We start from the raw sequence: 21,900 nt of genomic DNA on the forward strand, positions 1-21,900 counted from the left end.
ACCTACATTGGGTCACTGTGTGAGTATTGCTTCTTGGTAACAGGACAAGATCCCACCTCTAAGAACTGGTACACATGACGGGGGATGAAGAATCACTAAGAATGACTTAATGCTGCCTCCAGAATATTCAGCTAGAGTTCCCCGAGTCTCTAAGGTCTTCAAACATGGGCAAAAGGGCTGGGCTGCCTTAATACAGGGGAGGAGAGAACCTGGATGCTTGAAGAACCTGACCCGGCAGGTTTCAGGGGCTCATTAAAAAGAACGGTTTTCTGAAATGATGTTTAAACCTGTTGCTGTAGAGTTGATTGCAACTTAGAGTGACCTTACAGGACAGAGTAGAACTGGCCCATAGGGTTTCCAAGGCTGTAATCTTTACAGAAACAGCTAGGTGCTTAAACACTGGGCCACCAGGGCTCCTTGAAATGATTAGGATCTCTGAATTTAAATTTTTCCACATTTAAAAAGAAATTAAGTACCATGCCATTAATTCAGCTAACAATTTATTGAGCAAAACACTGGACCATGTTTTGCAAGTTATTCAATGATAAGTAATATGTAATACTTGCCCCCCACCAAAAAAAAAAGCTTATAATCTAATGAAGGGCATAAGAAAAGCTCAGAGGTGTTACCATAGTCTTTATTTGCTTGAATACTACAAAGACTCTACGGTAGGTGGGGTGGAAGTATCAATAGCCCCCTTTTATTAGGCACTTCCTGGGTCAAGCACTGTGCCAATCCTTTTATATTTTCATAATATTAGTCCTTATAAGCACCCCAGGGGTCAGAAAACCCTGGTGGCGTAATAGTTAGGAGCTCTGGCTGCAAACCAAAAGGTTGTCAGTTCAAATCCACCAGGTGCTCCTTTGAAATCCTATGGGGGCACTTCTACTCTGTCCCATAGGGTCGCTATGAGTCAGAATCAACTCAACAACAATGGGTTGGGTTTGGTTTTTCGGGGGGAGTTATGTAAGTAACCAGATGTCGAATGGGCCCTTCACTGTGGTCATAAAGTTGTCAACATGTTATCAAAGTTAAGGACAAAAAGGCATTAAGTACACAGGATGCTAAACAGGGAGCTTCTAGGAAGGGGCTCCAAGTGTTTCTGAGTAGTTTTGTACCAAACTTTCAGAAATGCTAGGCTAAAGGATATTTAAGGATAGGGAATGCTCTAGTTTGGTTGAGGCTTAGCATACTTCTAGAGGCCTCAATGAGAAATCTATCTTGAAGGTTGTCCTAGAGGCATGTTTGTATGAATGGCCTTGCTTGTCAGGCCCAGGAGACTAAGCTTGATTCATTAGAAATGGAATTAATTAAAACTTCAGTTTTTAAGCATTTGAAGGAAATGATGTGAGCTGTGATGTAGGATAACTAATCTGGCAAAAAATATATGTCATAGTCATCTAGTGCTGCTGTAACAGAAATACCACAAGTGGATGGCTTTAACAAAGAGAAATTTATTTCCTCACAGTAAGAAGGCTGAAAGCCCAAATTCAGGGTGTCAGCTCCAGGGGAAGGCTTTCTCTCTCTGTTGGCCTTCTCATCAATCTTCCTCTGGACTAGGAGCTTCTCTGCACAGGAACCCCGGGTCCAAAGGACGTGCTCTGCTCCTGGCACTGCTTTCTTGGTGGTACGAGGTCCCCGTGTCTCTCTGTTTGCTTCTTTCTTTTATATCTCAAGAGATTGCCTCAAGACATAATCCAATTTTGTAGATTGAGTCCTGCCTCACTAACACAACTGCCGCCCATCCTCCCTCATTCACATCATAGAGGCAGGATTTACAACATACAGGAAAATCACACAATACCGGGAACCGTGGCCCAGCCAAATTGAAACACACATTTTCGACAATGTAGGAAAGATTAAAGAGCCAGAGAGGCTAGTTTGGAAGATACTGTGATCATCAGGTAAGAATGAATGGAGTGAAGTTGATGGTGGTGGTGGAGGTGGTGGTGAGGGTAGTGCAGATGGAGGTGGTGGTGGTAGTGGTGGTGGTGGTGAGGGTAGTGCAGATGGAGGTGGTGGTGGTAGTGGTGGTGGTGGTGAGGGTAGTGCAGTTGGAGGTGATGCTGGTGTTGTGGGTAGTGCAGATGGAAGTGGTGGTGGTAGTGATGGTGGCAGTGAGGGTAGTGCAGATGGAGGTGGTGGTGGTAGTGATGGTGGCGGTGAGGGTAGTGCAGATGGAGGTGATGGTGGTGGAGGTGAAGGTGATGGTGAGGGTAGTGCAGATGGAGGTGGTGGCGGTGGTGGTGGTAGTGATGGTGGTGGTGAGGGTAGTGCAGATGGAGGTAGTGATGATGATGGTGGTGGTAGTGGTGATGATGGTGGTGAGGGTAGTGCAGATGGAGGTGGTGGTAGTGATGGTGGTGGTGAGGGTAGTGCAGATGGAGGTGGTGGTAGTGATGGTGGTGGTGAGGGTAGTGCAGATGGAGGTAGTGATGATGATGGTGGTGGTAGTGATGGTGGTGGTGAGGGTAGTGTAGATGGAGGTGGTGGTAGTGATGGTGGTGTTGAGGGTAGTGCAGATGGAGGTGGTGGTGGTGATGATGGTGGTGAGGGTAGTGCAGATGGAGGTGGCGGTAGTGATGGTGGTGGTGAGGGTAGTGCAGATGGAGGTAGTGATGATGGTGGTGGTGGTGGTCATGATGGTGGTGAGGGTAGTGCAGATGGAGGTGGCGGTAGTGATGGTGGTGGTGAGGGTAGTGCAGATGGAGGTGGTGGTAGTGATGGTGGTGGTGAGGGTAGTGCAGATGGAGGTGGTGGTGGTGGTGGTGGTAGTGATGGTGATGATGGTGGTGAGGGTAGTGCAGATGGAGGTGGTGGTGGTGGTAGTGATGGTGATGATGGTGGTGAGGGTAGTGCAGATGGAGGTGGTAGTGGTGGTGGTAGTGATGGTGATGATGGTGGAGAGGGTAGTGCAGATGGAGGTGGTAGTGGTGGTGGTAGTGATGGTGATGATGGTGGTGAGGGTAGTGCAGATGGAGGTGGTGGTGGTGGAGGTGGTAATGGTGTTATTGGTGGTGGTGATAATGATGGTGTGCCAGAGAAAGCTGTCATATGGAGCTCACATACTTGCGCATTGTTTATTTCTTTACTTTAAAAAAATTTCCAAGAGCATGTGTATGTAACTACTTGGCTAGCTAATGCCTGTCCAATAATACATACGCTATCCCTACATCAGGGAAATATTTGGTGCCTCATTTTAGTGCACCAAACAGAGTTGTTTTGTCTCTTTTTTTTTTTTCACAATAAGCAATATAATATTTGAAATTCATTAATCACATCTTTATTCCACACAGCCTAGTAGTCACATTGTCTTCTGGAATTGTGTGTTCTCTATTCTATATAAAACCAAACCAAACCAGCCCTGTTGCTGTAAAGTCGATTCCGACTGATAGCAACACTATAGGACAGAGTAGAACTGCCCCCATGGAGTTTCCAAGGATCAGCTGGTGGATTCAAGCTGCCAACCTTTTGGTTAGCAGCCAAGCTCTTAACAACTGTGCCACGAGGGCTCATAAACTATAAAAATTTCTAGAGTAAAAAATAGTCTATAAATTCAGCCATAATACATGCAGAATACATCAGTGGGTTGAAAGCTTTTGTTGGAAAAATATTTAAACACATTCATGGTTTTCACAGCTTTAACATGTTTAAAATAGGAGTGCGTGTACTTCCCCCAGCAGGATGTTGTGTCTATGCAAGTGACTGCATTTAGTCCCTTTGCTGCGAGTCTGACCTTCCTCAAGACAACGTCTCTTCCCAGTGAAAGCTTAGTGAGATATCAGCAAATCTCGGAGCAGACATGTGGAGCCATGGTGCTGTGTCAAGTCAAGTTCTGTAATTGAGTGGTGTGATCATTTTGCCTTAAGTAAAATACAGAAAGAATGCCATCCTAATGGATTCATAATGATATACCATTTTTCCAGCTCCATATTCAATTTCAAGTAGGCCACTATCTTTATCGGTAATTTCAAACTTTCCACGCAGTCATGACATCGTCATTACTCACAAGAGAATAGTTCTTCTTCAGAAAGTCTCCAGACTTTTCAAAATGCTGTTGGATGTTATGATGTTAGAGAAAGTCTCTCTTATAGATCATGAGTAGGAACTATAATAGTACAGAATTTAAGTGCATTATGGCCTAGACCCTTTTAAGACCTGATATATTACTCATCAAAGGCTCTTAGAAAGATCAAAGAAAAGTTGTGTAAGCCAAGAAATTGCTCTAGAATAACTATTTCTTTTGCCATTCACAACTTAGAAATAAAAGACCTCTAAAAACACATTGTGTTTAAATGAGAAAAAACGAGCATCTTTTTATGCTTTTTCCCTTTGTATATTTTTACTCTATATACATCTAATAAAAATTAAGGTTTTTTAAGGGAGCTTGAGAAGAATAGAAAGTTAGATAATTTTAAAAATATTTGGAGAATAACTGTCATGTCCATATTAGCATAATTTATTCTTTATTTCAAGTCCTAATCTTAAAATTCTTGATCTGGAATAGCAAACTAGAAGCCCACAGACATGTTTTGTCTGGCAACATGTTGAGTTTCTAAATAATTTTAAATAAGTAAATGCAAAACCAAAAAGAAAACACCAGTTGCCATTGAGTTGATTCTGATTCACGGTGACCATACGCGTGTCAGAGTAGAGCTGTGCTCATAGGGTTTTCAGTGGCTGATTTTTTTAGAATTAGATTGGCCGGGCTTCCTTCCAAGGTGCTTCTGAGTGGACTCGAACCACCGACCTTTCATTTAGCAACAGAGAGAATTAGCCATTTGTACCGCTCAGGAACCCCAGATAAATGCTTCTAGGCAGTTATCGTGTTTGGTGTAAATACCAGCAGCTTTGTTCTCACTTTTGACCTAGGCCGGTCCTTCATTTTATATGTAAATAAAAACCCAGATGAATTAAGAGTTATGGGTGCACAGCTAGTCAGTGACAGAGCCTAGAAAACCCGAGTATCCTGACTGCTACCTGGTAAGTTTCTTTAATGCATATTTGTATTGATAGCAGTAATATTTCTAATAGTAGTAATAACGGAAATGATAACAATGTGATAGTTATCATTTACTGATTACCTGATACATGCTAGAAGCTTTGCATATTATCTTATTAATTTCAAATCAACTTATTTTTTAATTTATAAAACCCAGTCTCAGAAAGTTGGAATAACTTGTCTATCTCATTCCATTACACTACACAAAAAAGTCTCACAAAATAATTTCCACCATTTATGCAGTATCTACCGTATGCCTGGAAATGCAGTAGATATTTTTGTACATTATTGAATTTTTATCCCTAAAGCATCCCTATGAAGTAGGTATTATTATATTCATTTTATAGATTAAGAATGTGTAATTCAGCCAAATTGCCCATGATGTAGCAGAAGGAACATTAAATTCCTCCTTTATTGTACAAAGCAGGCATTTAGTGGATTTAAGACCTAAGCAAATAATAATAACACAAAATAACAAAAATGTTAAAATAAAACTTAGGTGAATATGTGTATAGTATTGAGGTGAGAACTATAATTTTTAGTAAAACAAGAATTCCAGAAAACATAAAAGATTGATGTATACTCTACCTAAAAATTAAACATTTCTATGTGGCAAAAAAAAAAAATCATAAAGTTAAAACTGGTGGAAGGAATATTTAAGCACATTAAGAAAAGGGGTTAATATTCTAATCATTTAAAGTCTTCCTACCCAATCAATAAGGAAATAGAATTTGGGGCAAAGCTTGTGAATTAAAAAATCAGGAAAAAAGAAATACAAAGGCCAGTAAATATAGAAGAAAAAAAAAATCAAACCCTTTGCCGTCGATTCGATTCTGACTCATAGCAACCCTATAGGACAGAGTAGAGCTGCCTCATAGGGTTTCCGAGGAGCACCTGGTGGATTTGAACTGCAGACCTTTCGGTTAGCAGCATAGCACTTAACCACTACGTCACCAAGGTTTCCAAATATAGGAGAAGGTGCTTATGAACTCGTAGGCTGGTGAATGAAAATTGAAACTACACAATACCATTTTTGACTCACCAAAGTGGCAACATAGCTTAAACTGCTAACATCCAGTTCTGGTGATCATTAAGAAATGAGCTCTTTCTGTTTGGAGTATGAATTGCTACAATTGTTTTAGAATGTAAATTCGTAAAATCGAGAAAAAGGTAAAAAATATTTTTTGCCACAGTGTTATGGATTGAATTGTAATCCTCCCCCCCCCCGCCCCCGCCGCCCCTGCAAAAAAAATGTGTCGAAATCTTAACCCTGTCTCTGTAAATTATATTTCAAAACAGGGGGTTTTCTTTTGTTATGTTAATGAGGTTACATCAGTGTAGGGTGGATCCTAAATCTAATCGCTTCTGAGTTATAAAAAAAGCAGATTGCACACAGAGACACACATGCAGGGAAAGATATGCCATGTGAGGGCTGTCTACCAAGCCAAGGAACGCCTGGAACCACAAACTGCTTAGGGCTGCTGACAATGAAGGAATAGACACGGCTGACACCTTGATTAGAACTTTTAGCCTCCAGAACTGGGAGAAAATAAATTTCTGTTCTTTTAAGCCACTCACTTGTGGTGTTTATGTTACAGCGGCACCGGGAAACTAAGACACACAGGAATCCCACTTTTGCAATTCTGTAGTACAGAAATAAAAGCACCAGTATGTAAAGATAAATGCGCAAGAATGCTCATCACGGCACTATTTGTAAGAACATACCTAAATCATCATCCTCGAATGGGGTGGTTAAATAAATCATAATACCCTGCTGGTGCAACAATAAAGCACTCCACTGCTAACTGAAAGGTTAGCAGTTCAAACCCACCCAGTGGCTCTGTGGGAGAAAGTCCTGGAGATTTGTTCCCGTAAAGATTATGGGGCAATTCTACTCTGCCACACGGGATTGCTATGAGTCGGAATTGACTACATGGCACCCAACAACAATAACAATCATACTATACTTATTGAAAAGAATAGGGATTCAAGGAAAAGGATGGTGATGGCGGCATCATTTTTGAATCTCTCTAATCCAAAAACATATGTAAAAGCAGACAGAGCAACTGCATAGAAAAGCCAAAAACTCATGGACAACATTTACAACAAAACTAGGTGGCCAGATATCCCCATGAACCCAAAACAAACCACCCATAGCCACAAGACTGCATTGTATCCACGCCTGTTGAAGAATATGCTGCAGAGGGAAGAATGTCCAGGTAAAAGTTGGGGGTAGCAAGCAAGAGAGCCAGGAAATCTCAGAAAGCAACACTACACTAAAACAATAGAAGAGTAAGTTCTGTGAATTTAGGTTAAAAAAAAAATATCCTGAATGCATCACTCTCTCAAGGTCAAAAAAACTAATTTTACATGAAAACGGACAACAAACAGCAAGGTATCCAATTCAAAGGCATAAGAAAATAAGGAGCAGGATAATGAAAGCATGCCAGAAAGACACAATAGATCAAAACTGTAACACACTGTTTCAAAATGAGCTAAAAGACATTAAAACCCAAACCAAACCAAACCCATTGGTGTTCATAGTGACCGTATAAGAAACTGATAAAAGACAAGAAAGAAAGATATAAATCTAGAAGATGAGGAGGGGGGAAGGGAGGAGAAAAAGAAAGAGGAAGAGGAGGAGAAGGCAACTATTAAGAATATAAGTTTAACCTCCAAGATACCCTTCAAACCTGGAACAGAACCCAGTCCCGGAGATCAGCCTTCACCCAAACAACAGGCCTGTAACACAAACAATAATACCTGTGAGGAACGTGCTCCTCAGAACAGTCAACCACAGGAGCCCAAAAGGGCAGCATTTGCCCAAAAACAAAGTTCAGAAGGCAGGAAGGGGCAGGAAGGATGGGCAAATGGAAACAGGGAACCCAGGGAGGAAGGGGTAGAGTGCTGTCCCATTGAGGAGATTGCACCTAATGTCAGGAAACAAAATGTGTATAAATTCTTGAATGAGAAACTAATTTGCTCTATAAACTTTCATCCAAACCACAATAAAATGTTCAAAAAAAAAAATTATCAGCAGAAGTAAAATGAAAAAAACAAAACAGATTCTTTCCTTTTAGGAAAGCCAAAAAAGTATACAGCAGAAAATGCTGGTATTTTAAAAACACGTTTTACCAATATGTTTTATGATCTCCTAGGATGGTTACACACTGATTCTAAACAGTAATGTCCTTTGATTCTGATTGTGAATTCTTAAAATGACCCACATGTAAACTGTTCAGTCATGTAACGTAGAAAAATGTTATATTGTTTATAAATCCAATAATTCAATTAACAAATAGGAACAATACTAACTCACAGAAAACAATGCAGGCCAGGTATGGTCTCAAGTGCTTTACATATATTACCTGGTTTGCTCTTTGCAGTGACCGTATTAAGAGGTATCATCATTCCTGTTTTATAAATAAAGACAAACCCAGTGCCGTCCAGTCGATTGCGACTCATAGCGACCCTATAGGACAGAGCAGAACTGCCCCACACAGTTTCCAAGGAGCGCCTGGCGGATTCGAACTGCCGACCCTTTGGTTAGCAGCCACAGCACTTAGCCACTACACCACCAGGATTTCCATAAATAAAAACAGTGAGGCTCAAAGAGTTTAAATAAGGACAAAGGGGCTATAACAGCATGGTCACATGAGTGATTAATGTCAGCACCTGTCTTTTGCCCTGACAAGAACGTTTCTGGTACTCTGAGAAAATCCAAGCCTGAAATGTTCCATTTAAAAGCTGGAAGTATCAGAGGGAGCTTTGCAACTGTAGCAGCAAAATTTTATTTCTTAAACTATATTATTCTCTATATTTTTTGTATATTTTAAATTTTTCAAACTAATGTGTTAGGTCTTTCCAAAATAGTGAAAATGTCAGAGGATGAATAAATACTGGGCCCTTGCCCTTTTTTGGTAACATTATGGAAGAAAAAAGAGTCCCTGGTGGCACAGTGGTTAAGAGCTAAGGTTGCTAACCAAAAGGCTGGCAGTTCAAATCCACCCAGGAAGCCTCAGAAGATAGGCCTGGCAATCTACTTCCAAAAGGTAATAGCCTTGAAAATCCCTACCTAGCAGTACTATTTTGCACACATTGGGTCATCATGAGTCAGAATTGACTCAACAACTGCTTTTTTTTTTTTTTTTTATGAAAGACAGGTACTCAACCAAAGTAGTACTGCTAAAACTGAAAAAATACTATTGTAATTAATCTTCTAAAATATCAGATATTGTTTTTAGGATAATACCACTAGCTCTAATTGTTAGTAATACCTCTTTGCCATTTTAGACCAACCAACATATATGCTGGTCTCCATATCGATAGCTCCATTGCACATTAATATCCACGGGTGTCTTCATTATTCTTTTATTTTTCAGTTACTTGCATAAAGCTCAACCCTTCTTCCCACTACCTGGGATGAACTCCTGTCACTCCACTACCTCATGAATCTTCTGGGGGGCACCTCACACCAGGCAGACAGCCGGCCCAGGACTAGGCCTCCTAATGTACCTCTCCCTGGGTTGGACTCTAAATTACTAAACAAGAATGGGAACTATTTCTCTTTTACGACTCTGAGAGCACAGTGCCAAGCTTACTGCAAAGCAGAAGTTCAAGAAATCCTGACCCACTTACTGATATTAAATTAAATCAGGAAAAGAGGTGAAAACTATCTTGTTCCAAAACTCATACATACAAATTTCAGTAGAGCTGACAATAGCATCTTGAAAGGTTGTATAGGAACCCTAGGGAGCAGTAAGTTTATGTCACTAGGGGAGGAACAACGCAGAAAAGGAGGATGAGAATGGCTGCACAACTCGAAGAATGTAATCAGTGTCACTGAATTGTACATGTCACAATGGTTGAATGGATATATATTTTGCTGTGTATATTCTCAATAACAACTAAATAAAACTTTTTTTTTTAATTAAAAAAAAGAATATAAGTTTAACCTAAAGGGATAACCATGATAAACCCACTGCCATCGAGTTGATTCGGACTCACAGCGACTCTATAGGACAGAGGAGAACTGCCCCATAGACTTTCCAAGGAGCACCTGGCGGATTCGAACTGCCAACCTCTTGGATAGCAGCTGTAGCACTTAACCACTATGCCACTAGGGTTTCCAAATCAGGGGGGAAAATCAAAACAAGTGGCAGAATTACATTTATTTCATGATTCAGTTTTTATGAAAAATAAAGGAGATATATATAGCTTCTGGAAATATAGTCATCCAAGTTTAATAGCTGTTACCTTGACAGGGATATCATCTCACAGTTACAAAAGAGTTGCATTTATAATACAAAGAACTCCTGAGTATATCCTTGAAGAAATTCAGATTCATCTGTTTGCTCTGTCTTTCCATCTGACACTTAGTTGTAGATATCATCTCCTTTACCCCTATATGCATCTCCATGTATTTCCTAAAAAGAGGGGTATAAATATACATATTTTTATTTTATATATTAATTATATATATATATAATTATTTTTGTTGTTGTTGTTGTTAGATGCTGTTGAGTCAGTTCTGACTCGTAGTGACCCTATGCATGACAGAATGAAACACTGCCCAGGCCTTCGCCATCCTCAAAATTGTTGCTATGCTTGAGCCCATCATTGCAGCCACTGTGTCAGTCCATCTCTGTGATGGTCTTCCTCTTTTTCACTGACCCTCTACTTTACCAAGCATGATGTCCTTCCCCAGGCACTGATCCCTCCTGATAACATGTCCAAAGTATGTGAGAAGTAGTCTCGTCATCCTTGCTTCTAAGGAGCATTCTGGTTGTACTTCTTCCAAGACAGATTTATTGATTCTTTTGGCAGTCCACGGTATATTCAATATTCTTAACCAACACCATAATTCGAAGGTGTCAGTTCTTCTTCAGTCTTCCTTATTCATTGTCCAGCTTTCCCATGCATATGAAGCCATTGAAAACACCATGGGTTGGGTCAGGCACACCTTAGTCCTCAAAGTGACATTCTTGCTTTTCAGCACTTGAAAGAGATCTTTTGGCAGCAGATTTGCCCAATACAATGTGTCCTTTGATTTCTTGACTGCTGCTTCTATGGGTGTTGATTGTGGATCCAAATAAAATAAAATTCTTGACAACCTCAACCTTCTCTCCGTTTATCATGGTGTTGCTTATTGGTCCAGTTGTGAGGATTTTTGTTCTCTTTATGTTGAAGTGTAATCCATACTGAAGGTAGTGATCTTTGACCTTCATCAGTAAGTGCTTCAAGTCCTCTTCACTTTCAGCAAGCAAGGTTGTATCATCTGCATAATGCAGGTTGTTAATGAGTCTTCCTCCAATGCTGATGCCCCATTCTTCACAGAATGCAGCTTCTCAGGTTATTTGCTCAGCATACAGATCAAATAGGTATGGTGAAAGGATACAACCCTGACTCACACCTTCCCAGACTTTAAACCATGCAATATCCCCCTGTTCTGTTCAAATGACTGCCTCTTGATCCATGTACAGATTCCTCATGAACACAATTCTAGAATTCCCATTCTTCACAATGTTATCCATAATTTGCTATGATCCACGCAGCCAAATGCCTTAGCATAGTCAATAAAACTCAGGTAAACATCTTTCTGTTATTCTCTGCTTTCAGCCACGATCCATCTGACATCAGCAATGATATCCCTGGTTCCATGTCCTCTTCTAATTCTGGTGTGAACTTCTGGCAGTTTCCTGTGGATATACTGCTGCAGCCACTTTTGAATGATCTTCAGAAATATTTTGCTTGCACATAATATTAATGATATTGTCTGATAATTTCTACATTCGGTTGGATCACTTTTCTTGGGAATAGGCATAACTATGGATCTCTTCCAGTTGGTTGGCCAGGTAGCTGTCTTCCAAATTTCCAGGCATAGACAAGTGAGCACTTTCAGCGCTGCATCCATTTGTTCAAACATCTCAAATTGGTATTCTATCAATTCCCAGAAACTTGTTTTCACCATTGCCCTCATTGCCGCCTGGACTTCTTCCTTGAGTACCATCGGTTCCTGATCATATGTTACCTCCTGAAGTGGTTGAGTATCAACCAGTTCTTTTGGGTATAGTGACTCTATATATTCTTTCCATCTTCCTTTGATGCTTCCTGTGTCATTTATTATTTTCCCTGTAGAATCCTTCAGTATTGCAACTCAAGGCTTGAATTTTTTCTTCAGTTCTTTCAGCTTGAGAAATGCCAAGTGTGTTCTTCCCTTTTGGTTTTCTAACTCCAGGTCTTTGCACATGTCATGGTAATACCTTACTTTGTCTTCTCGAGCCACCCTTTGAAATCTTCTATTTAACTCTTTTACTTCATCATTTTTTCCTTTTGCTTTACCTACTTGACATTCAAGAGCAAGTTTCAGAGCCTCTTCTGACATCCATTTAGGTCTTTTCCTTCCCTCCTGTCTTTGTAATGACCTCTTGCTTTCTTCATGTATGATGTCCTTGATGTCATTCCACAACTCATCTGGTCTTCAATCATTAGTGTTCAATGCATCAAGTCTATTCTTGAGATGATCTCGAAATGCAGGTGGGATATACTCAAGGTTGTACTTTGGCTGTTGTGGACTTGTCCTAATTTTCTTTAGTTTCAACTTGAACTTGCATATGAGTAATTGATGGTCTGATCTGCAGTCGGCCCCGGCTTTGTTTTGACTGATGATACTGAGGTATTCCATCTTCTCTTTGCACGAATGTAGTCAATTTGATTTCCTGTGTATTCCATATGGTGAGGTCCATGTGTATAGTCGCCGTTTATGTGGGTAAAAAATGGTATTTGCAGTGAAGAAGGCGTTGGTCTTGCAAAATTCAATCATGTGATCTCTGGCATCATTTCTATCACCAAGGCCATATTTTCCAAGTACCAATCCTTCTTCTTTGTTTCCAACTTTCGCATTCCGATCACCAGCCATTATCAGTGCATCCTGATTGCATGTTCAATCAATTTCAAACTGAAGAAGTTGGTAAAAATCTTCAATTTCTTCATCTTTGGCCTTAGTGGTTGGTGTGTAAACTTCAATAATAGTTGTATTAACTGGCCTTCCCTGTAGGTTTATGGATATTATCTTATCACTGACAGTGTTGCACTTCAGGATAGATCTTGAAATGTTCTTTTTGATGATGAATGCAACACCATTCCTCTTCAAGTTGACATTCCCGGCATGGTAGACCATATGATCATCTGATTCAAAATGACCAATACCAGTCCATTTCAGCTCACTAATGCCTTGGATGTCGATCTTTATGCATTCTGTTTCATTTTTGATGATTTCCAGCTTTCCTGGATTCTTACTTCGTACATTCCAGGTTCCAATTATTAATGGATGTTTGCAGCTGTTTCTTCTCATTTTGAGTCATGCCACATCAGCAAATGAAGGTCCCGAAAGCTTGACTCCATCCACATCATTAAGGTCGACTCTACTTTGAGGAGGCAGCTCTTCCCCAGTTGTATTTTGAGTGCCTTCCAATCACAGGCATATGTAATTATTAGCCTGGAAAAGGTTCAAAAAGTTTATATCATATGAGACAAAGTATGTGAAAATACTATTTTAAACTGTAAGAAATTATTATTAGGAAATGCCTGTCTCTTTTCCACTTGTTATGCCTTAATATCATTGGTCACTTTTATCTGAAGCTTAAGGAAATTAGCGATTGCTGGAGCACATCTTCAGATAACACAAAATGAGGATAGAGCCAAATATTTTAATAGTTGTTAGTACGTATTTTAGGCTTGTTTTTGTTGTTGTTCTTAGGTGCTGTTGAGTCAGCTCCAACTCATAGTGACCTTATGTACAACAGAATGAAACACTGCCCAATCCTACGCCACCCTCAAAATCGTTGTTATGCTCAAGCCCACTGTTGCAGCCACTGTGTCAATCCATCTCGTTAAGGGTCTTCCTCTTTTTCACTAACCCTCTACTTTACCAAGCAGGATGTCCTTCTCCAGGGACTGATCCCTCCTGATAACATGTCCATAGTATGTAAGATGAAGTCTCACATCCTTACTTCTAAGGAGCATCCTGGCTGTACGTCTTCCAAAACAGATTTGTTTGTTCTTTTGGCAGTCCATGGTATATTCAATATTCTTCACCAACAACATAATTCAAAGGTGTCAATTCTTCTTCAGTCTTCCTTATTCATCGTCCAGCTTTCACATGCATATGAGGCAATTGAAAAACGCCATGGCTTGGATCAGGACATCTTAGTCCTTAATGTGGCATGTTTGCTTTTCAACACTTTAAAGAGGTCTTTTGCGGCAGATTCGCCCAATGCAATGTGTCTTTTGATTTCTTGACTGCTGTTTCCATGGATGTCGATTGTGGGTCCAAGTAAAGTGAAATCCTTCACAACTTCAACCTTTTCTCTGTTTATCATGATGTTGCTTATTGGCCCAGTTGTGAGGATTTTTGTTCTCTTTATGTTAAGGTGTAATCCATAGTGAAGGCTGTGGTCTTTGACCATCATCAGTAAGTACTTCAAGTCCTTTTCATTTTCAGCAAGCAAGATTGTGTCACCTGCATAACGCAGATTGTTAATGAGTCTCCTCCAATCCCGATGCCATGTTCTTCTTCCTATAGTACAGCTTCTCAGATGATTTGCTTAGCGTACAGATTGAATAAGTATGCTGAAAAAATACAACCCTGACGTTCACCTTTCCTGACTTTAAACTACACAGTATCTCCTTGTTCTGTTCCAGCTACTGCCTCTTGAGCTATGTACGTGTTCCTCATCAGCACAATTAAGTGTTCTGGAATTCCCATTCTTTGCAGTGTTATCCATAATTTGTTAGAATCCACACAGTCAAATGCCTTTGCATAGTCAATGAAACACAGGTTAACATCTTTCTGGTCTTCTCTGCTTTCAGCCAGGATCCATCTGACATCAGCAATGATATCCCTTGTTCCATGTCCTCTTCTGAATCCAGATTGAATTTCTGGCAGTTCCCCGTCCATGTACTGCTGCAACCGCTTTTGAATGATCTTCAGCAAAATTTTGCTTGCATGTGATATTAATGATACTGTTCAATAATTTCCACATTCTGTTGGATCACCTTTCTTTGGAGTAGGCATAAATATGGATCTCTTCTAGTCCGTTAGCCAGGTAGCTGTCTTCCAAAGTTCTTGGCATAGACAAATGAGCACTTCCAGGGAAGAATCCGTTTGTTGAAACATTTCAGTTGGTATTCCATCAATTCCTGAAGACTTGTTTTTTGCACTTCCCTTAAGTGTACCTTGGACTTCTTCCTTCAGTACCATTGGTTCTTGATCATATGCTACCTCCTGAAATGGTTGAACATAGACCAATTTTTTTTTTTTATACAGTATTTCTGTGTATTCCTTCTATCTTCTTTTGATGTTTCCTGGGTTGTTCAGTATTTTGCCCATAGAATCCTTCAATATTGCAACTCGAGGCTTGAATTTTTTCTTCAGTTCTTTCAGCTTGAGAAATGCCAAGTGTGTTCTTCCCTCTTGGTTTTCTAACTCCAGGTCTTTGCACATGTCATCATAATACTTTATGTTGTCTTCTCAAGCTGCCCTTTGAAACCTTCTATTCAGCTCTTTTACTTCATCATTTCTTCCATTCACTTTACCTACTGTACATTGAAGAACAAGTTTCAGAGTCTCTTCTAACATCCATTTTGCTCTTTTCTTTCTTTCCTATCTTTTTAATGACCTTTTGTTTTCTTCATATATGATGTCTTTTATGTCATTCCACAACTCATCTGGTTTTTGGTCATTAGTGTTTAACTCATCAAGTCTATTCTTGAGATGTTCCCTAAATTCAGGTTGGATATACTCAAGGTCATACTTTGGCTCTCGTGGACTTGTCCTAAATTTCTTAAGCTTCAACTTGAACGTGCATACGAGCAATTGACGGTCTGTTCCGCAGTTGGCCCCTGGCCTTGTTCTGACTGATGATATTAGGCTTTTCCATTGTCTCTTTCCACAGGTGTAGTCAATTTGATTCCTGCGTGTTTCATCTGGTAAGGTCCAGGTGTATAGTCGCTGTTTATGTTGTTGAAAAAAGGTATTTGCAATGAAGAAGTCATTGGTCTTACAAAATTCTATCATGAGATCTCTGGCATCGTTTCTATCACCAAGGCCGTGTTTTCCAACTACTGATCCTTCTTTGTTTCCAACTTCTGCATTCCAATCACAAGGATCAATGCATCTTGATTGTGGGTTTGATCAATTTCAGATTGCAGGAATTGGTAAAAATCTTCAGTTTCTTCATTTTTGGTCTTATCTGTTGGTGCATAAATTTGAGTAACAGTCATATTAACTGGTCACCTTTGTAGGCATATAGATATTATCCTATCACTGATAGCATTGTACTTCAGGATAGATCTTGAAATGTTCTTTTTGACAGTGAATGCAACACCATTCCTCTTCCATTTGTCATTCCTGACATAGTGAACCATATGATCATCTGATTCAAAATGGCCAATACTAGTTCATTTCAGCTCACTAATGCCTAGGATATCTATATGTGTTCCATTTCATTTTTGGTGATTTCCAACTTCCCTAGATTCATACTTTGTACAGTCCATGTTCCTATTATTAATGAACGTTCGCAGCTATTTCTTCTCATTTTGAGTCATGCCAAATCAGCAAATGAAGGCCCTGAAAGTTTGACTCCATCCACATCATTAAAGGCAATTCTACTTTTTGGAGACAGCTCTTCCCCAGTTGTATTTTGAGTGCCTTCCAATATGAAGGGCTCATCTTCCGGCACTATATCGGACAATGCTCCACAGTTATTCATAAGGTTTTCACTGGCTAATTTTTTTCAGAAGTGGACCAACAGGTCCTTCTTCCTAGTCTTAGTCTGGAAGCTCAGCTGAAACCTGTCTACCATGAGTGACCCTGCAAGTCTTTGAATACCCGTGGCATAGCTTCCAGCTTCACAGCAACACACAAACCCTCACAGTACAAAAAACTGACAGACATATGGGGATTCTAAGCTTAATGGTAGTTTAATCTGTTAAATTCCCAACAATTCATTAATTAGATATTGGAGAAAATAGAGATAAGAAACTCTGGACCAACCCACCCACTGCCGTCTAGTTGATTCCAACTCATAGCGACCCTATAGGACAGAGTAGAACTGCTGGATAGAGAAGAAACTCTGGAAAAGGTGATAGAAAATTGAAAAATGCTCCAAATCTCCATCAGGTCAGCTACAAGTGAAAAATTGACTTGAGCTCATAATTGGGTGTATTTTTTCTTAAGGTAGTGCACAAACCAATGCAAGTTATGCTGTTATACAAATGAATGTATATAAATAAAATCAGATTCCCCCCAAAAGAGAATATTTTTTAAAGACATTTGGAATATTTAAATACACTTTGTAAATCATATCAGTTTTTTTTTTAAGTAAGAGTGAAACCTGTAATGATTTGAAAATCTTGGTAGCACTTTTCAGGATTTTGACGTAGGGTTTGGTCTATTTTTTAACAGAATGTGGGTATTTTGTGGAAAATATAGGGCATGTTTCCATATTTTGCACTAAATTAAGCTCCAGTCAGCCCTGAAGTTATTTGAAAAACTAGTCACTTCAAAAGGCACACTAAAAATACTAGTTTCTAAAATGTTTGTACTAAAAACAATTACACTGAAATGTCTGAACTCTGACCATGGGCAGATAAAAATGTTCCTAGGTTGACGTTAACAGATGAGGAGAGTGATCGAATCTGTATGCCTTAGATTAAGAATTCCTACCCCCGCACTTCCTGCATTCTACAAAGCTCTTTTTCTTTAGAATGTAATTGATTACTTGAAATTATAAACTAGATGACATTCAGTTATAGTAACATAAATTAAAAAAAAAAAGTTTCCATGGAGTAGGTTCTGACTCCTGGCCACCCCATGTGTATCAGAGTAGAACTGTGCTCCATGGGGCTTTCAATGGCTGTGATCTTTGGCAGTAAATCGCCAGGCCTTTCTTCCAAGGTTCCTCTGGGTAGATTTGAACGCCAACCTTTCGGTTAGTAGCCAAGTGCTTAATCACTTGTCTGCCCAGAGACTGTAAGTTTGTAACATAAAGAAATTAAAATGCTTTTGAGTTTGATGTAATCAGACACTACTTTCTTTGGGGGATTGAAGTTGTGAGAAGCTTGAAGGGAGGGGTGGAGTCTGCACCAGAAGAAGAATCTCTAGGTTTCACAGCACGCGGTTTCTCTCGCAGGTGAGTGAGATGGAGGTGAATGGCCAGTTCGAGTCTGTGTGTGAATCCGTCTTCAGCGAACTGGAGTCACAGGCAGTGGAAGCCCTGGACCTGCCCATGCCCGGCTGCTTCCGCATGCGGAGCCACAGCTACGTGCGGGCCATCGAGAAGGGCTGCTCCCAGGACGACGAGTGTGTGTCCCTGCGGTCTTCCTCCCCTCCTCGAACCACCACCACCGTGAGGACCATCCAGAGCAGCACCGGTGAGTGAGCACCCATGCTTGGCCCTTGGTGTGTCACCACCATCAACCCGGGTCACTGCACCCACACAAGGCACAATGGCCTTGCAAATGTGTCCTCACTGTTCTCACACATAGCTGTTAGTACAAAGTACTTCCTGTGTCCCACAAAGCAGGTTCTGTTGCCCTGCCAGCCTCATCCCCACCCTGTGGCCACCTTCAGCACCCGGCCGGGCTCTCTCTCCATTTCCCATATCCTCACAGGAAACTGCAACTACCGGGCCACCAGGGAATAGAAGGGTGGGAGGCCTTTCTGAGATCCTCCCCCTACCCCACCACCAGCCCCAGCATCCTAGGACCAGCAAACGATCCCAACCAACTTCTACTCTCAATATTAGGCTCTGACTTTTAAGGGTGTGAGCCCCAAATGACCACACATCCTGCTTATTGAGCATGACAGAATGGGATGGTTTTTTATTCCAAGATACCCAAAAAATGACTCTCCCAGAAGACCTGAAATATCACTGTTGTTGTTGTTAGGTGCCTTTGATTTGGTTCCAACTCGTAGCCACCCTATGTACAACAGAAGCAAACACTGCACCACCCTCACAATCGTTGCTATGTTTGAGCTCACTGTTGCAGCCACTGTGTCAATCCATCTCCTTGAGGGTCTTCCTCTTTTTCACTAACTCTCTACTTTATCAAGCATGATGTCCTTCCCCAGGTACTGGTCCCTCCTGAAATATCACTGAGTGAGAAAATAAGACAAAAGAAATGGATGATGCAGTAATAGTGATTGAACATGTTGTGAGTTGCCTTTGATGATAACAGAAGGCAGATTTATTTCATTCCTTTAAAACCCTCTGTCATATAACCCTCTAAACAGTATTTAGGCTTCTGCGGTGAAACTGCATTTTTATCAGTAGATTTTTGGCACCAAAAGCACAGATGAGCTTACCTGGTTTCCATGACACTGAAGCCTGCCTGGGAGTATAGCCTTGGGTGATGTATAACAGTGTGAATGTTTATTTTTTTTTAATAACATTTTGATTCCAAGAAGAACCCCCCTCCATCTTAACTAGGCTTAACTTTATGATTGAATTCAGTATAACTCCAATACAGAGTAGTTTTACAAAATCATCAACCTAGAGTCAAGATAAATGATGAATAAGTAAGAAGGAAGAGCCTGTGCCAGAAGACCGTATTATTCAATTTTAGTTCCAGGCTCATTGAATGTCAGTAATTATCACTCAGCCTAGAACGTCTGCAGGCTTGAAAATTAATTGATTCTCAAATCTGAGTTAAAATTCTACTAACTAGAGATTTGGAGGTGAGGTAGGAATTAAAAAAAGGAAAAAAAGAAAAAAATTATTAGAGGTTAAACAATAGGAGTGCATTCCTGACCAGCGCCAACTACCATCTCAGGGCTAGAAAAGAAGGGCTGCTTCTGGAGGAGACACTGGCTGCTGGGAGCTCAGCAGCCACCACCTGGCTGGCCATCTCTAGACCAGAGATAGTAGATGAACATTTTTGTTCATTAGCAAACTCCACAATTAACATAATCAAGTTTATTTAAGCTTGATTAATAAGTTAATGTATTAACAAATAAAACTGATGAAGAAAAACATTTTTTCAAAATCATTCATGGGCATATTTCTGTGCGTGTCTGTATCCATGTATAAATGTAGCTCTGAAGGTCTGCCCTGGTCCTACGGCATGTCACTGTATCTTTTGGTGTTTTCCCATTTTCACCGCTACCCCAGCCTGCCTGGCCTCTCCCAGTGTCTCCTCCTCATCACCCACCAGCGTGCTCTTCTGTGCTGAAATTCCCCCTAAATATACAAAACGCAGATCCTTGCCAAGAATTGAGAAGGCATGCACTCAGGGGTCACAGTTGGAGCAGAAAGGCTCACTCCTCCGCTGGGGCTTCCCTCTGAGAGGGGGATCTTGTGGATGAAACGGTGAGGGACTCCGGATGGTGTTACCCTGCTCACCTCTCAGAGGATTTTGTGTTTTCACCTTTTAAGAGACAACGTATCACGCTTCCTCCCTCAGTTCCTGTCTGGTGCTCTTCACTGCAAACACCCTGTGTCTGACCTTCCTAAGGTCCTTCCCAGATACTCTGGAGGTTCCCTGAGTTCAAACAGCAGGGTTGCCAGATAAAATACAGGATACCCAGTTAAAAAGTTGAATTTCAGATAAATAGTGTTAATTTTGTAGTATAAGCATAACCCAAATATTGCATGGGACGTACTTCTACTACAAAATTATGTGTTGTTTATCTGAAATTCAAACTTACCTAGTCACCATGTATTTTTTGTTTGCTCAATCTGGCAACCCTATTCAAGAAGGAGATGGGTAGGGCCTGGGAGAGTGTCCAGTGTTGTTGCGTTTAGACTCTAGATTGAATCTGAGGGGCTTTAGTCAGATACCCTATATGGGAAGACACCTGAAAATGGTGGAAAGTAAATGAAAACACCACAGAGATGATTGCATCCAATCTTTCTTGGGCTCCAGGTACCTAGTCCTAAATCCCAGGCCATGTCCACTTGCAGCGTTCTGGACGGGAGGCTCCAGGCCTGGCTGCAGCTTCAGGTGTTTGGGGAGGAAGCTGTGACTTGCCCCTGGGGGGTGGGGAAGCATAAAATGCCAGATTTTTGTACAAGGCAGCTTTTGATATCACCCTTCATCATCATTAGTGTGTATAATCTTTACAGGGGTAGAAAAATGAACAATTTAAGGAGTAAACCATGATAGTAGGTTCTAAGTAAGCCTGTCAGATATTTATTAGTGCAAATTTAAGAATTCTGGTATCACCTTTCACAGTTTTTCTATGCCAGATTTGTTCTTTAAAAAGAAAAAACAGAATTAATTTAACATACTGAGTTTTTGTGGCATCCTACCCCTCCCACACACTGCTCCCGTGTGCCCCTCCCACCTCTACCTTCCCATCTCTGTGTCTCGTACACACACACACACATTCCCCTTTTCCTTTTCCCTATTACGTGGTCTGAGTACCATCATCATATTGATTTTCTTCTCTCACTTGTTTCCTCCTTACATTGAATCAAATATAATTTCCTGTAAGGGAAAAAAAAAAAAGCTCTATTCTAATTTTAGAAAGGATACATTATCTGTGGAAATCAGGAAATTGCTTTGCTCTAATTTTATCCATTTTTCCCTAGGTACACAGGTCACATTTATATCCGTGTTAGTAGAAGCTAAAGTAGAATTTCTCCTTTTGCTTTTCTTCCCTTTTATTCTTGCATACTTGCAACAGATTCCATTTTTCCTAAACTTCCTCTTGTCCAGAAAAAACATTATTTTTGAGAACTGCAGTTATTAGATACAACTTTCCCCCACAATAATCCACATTCCCTCTTTGAATCTTGTGTCAGCTCACTTTAATTGTTCACAGTGGAACGGAATACACTCACTGTTAAGCCTTTCCAGCTTTGTCCACTCTTCATATTAGCAAAGTGCAGTCA

The 21,900-nt window shown here is 40.4% G+C and overlaps 1 protein-coding gene across 1 annotated transcript in view; it reads left to right on the forward strand.

Moving 5' to 3' along the window:
- Positions 1–18,521, forward strand: part of LOC135232869 (disks large-associated protein 1-like) — a 192,142-nt gene extending 173,621 nt beyond the window's left edge. Inside the window, exon 4 of the mRNA XM_064294687.1 lies at positions 18,196–18,521. Coding sequence (XP_064150757.1) covers positions 18,196–18,444 — 249 coding nt within the window. The 3' untranslated portion in view covers positions 18,445–18,521. The remainder of the gene's footprint in view (positions 1–18,195) is intronic.
- The last annotated feature ends 3,379 nt before the right edge of the window (positions 18,522–21,900 follow it).

The sequence above is a fragment of the Loxodonta africana genome, chromosome 11 (genome assembly GCF_030014295.1).
Source record: "Loxodonta africana isolate mLoxAfr1 chromosome 11, mLoxAfr1.hap2, whole genome shotgun sequence".
Taxonomy (NCBI): domain Eukaryota; kingdom Metazoa; phylum Chordata; class Mammalia; order Proboscidea; family Elephantidae; genus Loxodonta; species Loxodonta africana.